Source organism: Chaetura pelagica, unplaced genomic scaffold (genome assembly GCF_000747805.2).
Source record: "Chaetura pelagica isolate M959 unplaced genomic scaffold, ChaPel_1.0 scaffold90, whole genome shotgun sequence".
In the NCBI taxonomy this organism is placed as follows: domain Eukaryota; kingdom Metazoa; phylum Chordata; class Aves; order Apodiformes; family Apodidae; genus Chaetura; species Chaetura pelagica.
Window position 1 is genome coordinate 2,391,934 of NW_009953496.1, and position 3,091 is coordinate 2,395,024.

Genomic DNA, 3,091 nt, shown 5'->3' on the forward strand with positions numbered 1-3,091 from the left:
GTGTCTGGCTAGATCCTGTTTTCAAAATGACTTTTCCATCCTTAATAGGAAAGTTTAAATGTCTCTTTGAAGCCTGTTGATCCGTGGTGCTAACTTGCCAAGTGTTTTTCAGCAGCAAGTGCCACACATGTCCAAACGTCAGTGCTTTAGGTCTCTGTTCACTGAGGCTGCCTTCAGCCTCACAGAAAAGCAAAATCTGGATTCTTTGCATCTAAACAGAGCTATTTTAACAGCTTTGCCAGTATAATTTATAACAATGGAAGTATCAAAATGACAATGTGTGAAACAGCTGCACCAAGTGTCTTCACAGTATGGCAGAGCCGCTACACTTCTCATCCTTACAAGTCGAAACATCAACTGAGGTTAGTACAGTCAAGAGGATTGTGTCTGTAACTGAGGATATTGTACCTTTACTAAGAGGAGCTACTAGATGTTTCTACACTGCTTGATGGGCAAGGCAAGTGCTATATGTTGGAGGTAACTTCCTCTTTGCTATTCATTTATGTGAGAGAGGTGCTTAACTGGTCAAATTCAGATAGTGTCCAGTATCTTCATCCCACCAAACTGACAAAAAGTAGTAAGGTTGCAAGAGAGTATTTAATTCCATAGGCTATATCCAATATCTGAACTTCTGAAAAAACATTCCATAAAACATCATTCTAAAGAAATGGCCCTTACAGGAGTGTTCTTCAACACAAAATGTTTCAGAAGATGAGCTTGATGATTATAGTAGTCATTGTCAAGGGGTAAGGAACTCTATGCAAATTTAGTATCACAGTGAAAAAGCAGTCAGACTACCTTTAAAAAAGTACTGAAAAGTTATGCCTCCATGAATCATCATGTTACTGGTTCATTTCATAATTTTCCTATCTTATTCTGATGTATTTCAGAATTTATTGTCATACCAGGCAAGGGAAATCAAAGAGGTCAGTGGAGACTGAAAACTCCTCTAAGTATGGACACAACTATCCAGGAACTCCAGCCCCTGAGAACAGGACAGCTTGTTCCTAGATATTCCTTAGGAGGGAAGGATGGTGCAGCTCAGTATCAGATTCAGCAGCTGTTATTCTGAACCTGACCATCCGCAACAAGTGGGATAAAATACCTGCTTCTATAGGGATGTTAAGACAAGATCAGTTGGAATAGAGTCAGAAATTTATCAGCTTTCGAGAGGGGTTTATATTTTAAAAAGAAGGTGGAAAAGAGGCTGTATGGAAGCCTGTAACCTTGTTGAAAAGCTTTTGTGGAGCAATGCAGTTCTGTTAAAGGCATGGGTCTGATGTCTTAAGAAATGTAACACGATGTATGCACATCTCTGCTTTTGCAGTTCTGTTGCCTTAGATTGCAGCTATTACTTTCAGCAACTGGAAATGCATGTTGGCAATTATAAATCTGTGTGTGACTTTTAGTAAGGAAAGACTGTAAAAACTTAGTGCCATAAATGCACCGACTAGCCCCCAGTGTCCTATTTTCAGCAACGAAAAGAAATAAGTCTCAGCACTGTGCATAAAGCTCTTCTACCATATATTGCTATTTTTCCTGATTCATTAAACACTTTCTTGATATAATCAAACTTGCAGGAAAATGGCCATAGAACAAATGTGGAAAAATAAAAACACAATTGCTTGTGGATTATTATTGCTATTAATCAACACTGAGGGATTTGTACAACGTATGATGTTTCCATAGTATATATTTTGTGTTCATCAGTAGTACTTCATCTATGTAAAGCACTACAAGCAGGATAGCCGTGAAAGAAACCAGTAAAAAACAGTAATTGTATGGAGGCAGGTATTACAGCTGGACCTCAGTTTAGCACAAAAGTTCAGTATTTGCTGGATGAAACTTCGTATTGTGCAAACAAATAGGCATCCATACTTGGATGGGCACCCAGAAGATATCTGTGCTGTAATGGGGCAAAAAGCCAAAATTTTTGGTAGCCTAGCAAAAACACTATCCTGGACCAGAACCTCCATCACATTGCCAGGCCTCTGTGATACCAAGCTTAAGACCCCCTGAGCTAGTTTCTCTTGAAGTCCCAGCAGCAGAGGAATAAGGAGTCTGCTAGCCTGGGAGCTCTAATCTTAGCTCAAATTTTCATGAAGATCAAAGGGGTGAAATTAAATATTTTAAGCGCTTCTAGCCCTATCTAGCTTGGAAAGCTACACTTTGGCAACTGAAGACTGTAAGCTTGCTAAAATTACAGAAACAACTCAGATAAATGGTACCATTGAGTAAATACCTATTCTGTGTGTGCCAGGGCTTTCTATACACTGCAGAAGGAGATGTGGCTGGGTGGCATCAATCAGGGGCAGGTGCAGCAGTTGCTGTGGTATCAGGAGATTAAGGGTCCAGGGAGTGACACTATTCTTTGAGTCAGTAAGTCTATAAATTGTAATGCTATGGCTCTTCAGCTTCGCTGTATAGAAGGAAGGGCATCTGATTACAACAGGTGAAGAAAGTAAGTAATTTAAAGGGTTTTTTTTTTCCTACTTAGATTTAGGATTAATTTTCCTTGATTAGTTTTGGTGCATCTTCACTCCATATTAGCCTAAGTCACTTGTGATAGAGAGTGAAGGTGTTAACTGAGAGTTACTGTGTTGCTGCTGTGTGGTAGGCGGACTCCTTGTGTGGAGGGTTGTTTTTTGGTGTATTTTGTACAGCTGTTAGCACAGCTGTTTTGAGTGTCTCCTGATAGATGATTATAGAAGAGCTAGTTTGTGCTCCTGTGCTTGGAGAAAAAAAACAAACTCTCATGGAGAGGCATTTAAGTGCTCTGAATTGTTCAGCAGTTTAGTTTAATTCTCACAAAAAATGGACTGATGACCCCGTGAATGGAAACAGGACCTAAATGATGTTTCATGCTTCCAGATTAATATAACTAAAAGCTCCAGCCAACTCAGGTTAGTGAGTTTTTATGTGTGAAGGACCAGGTATTTCCTTACACGAACATGAAATGTCCTTTGAGTCAGCCGACAAAACTGACTTAAAACGGTGTCTCCACGCGGCACTGAACCCCCTCTGTGTGTGTGTGTGTGTGTGGGGGAGCAGCTGCTACAGGGGAGGAGCCGTGGCCGGAAGCAGGGGCGGG

At 40.4% G+C, this 3,091-nt stretch overlaps 1 protein-coding gene across 1 annotated transcript in view; it reads left to right on the forward strand.

The window, feature by feature from the left end:
• Nucleotides 1–270: 270 nt before the first annotated feature.
• Nucleotides 271–3,091, forward strand: part of NKAIN2 (Na+/K+ transporting ATPase interacting 2) — a 453,282-nt gene continuing 450,461 nt past the window's right edge. Inside the window, exon 1 of the mRNA XM_009999208.1 lies at nt 271–362. Within this exon, the coding sequence (XP_009997510.1) occupies nt 271–362 (92 nt within the window). The remainder of the gene's footprint in view (nt 363–3,091) is intronic.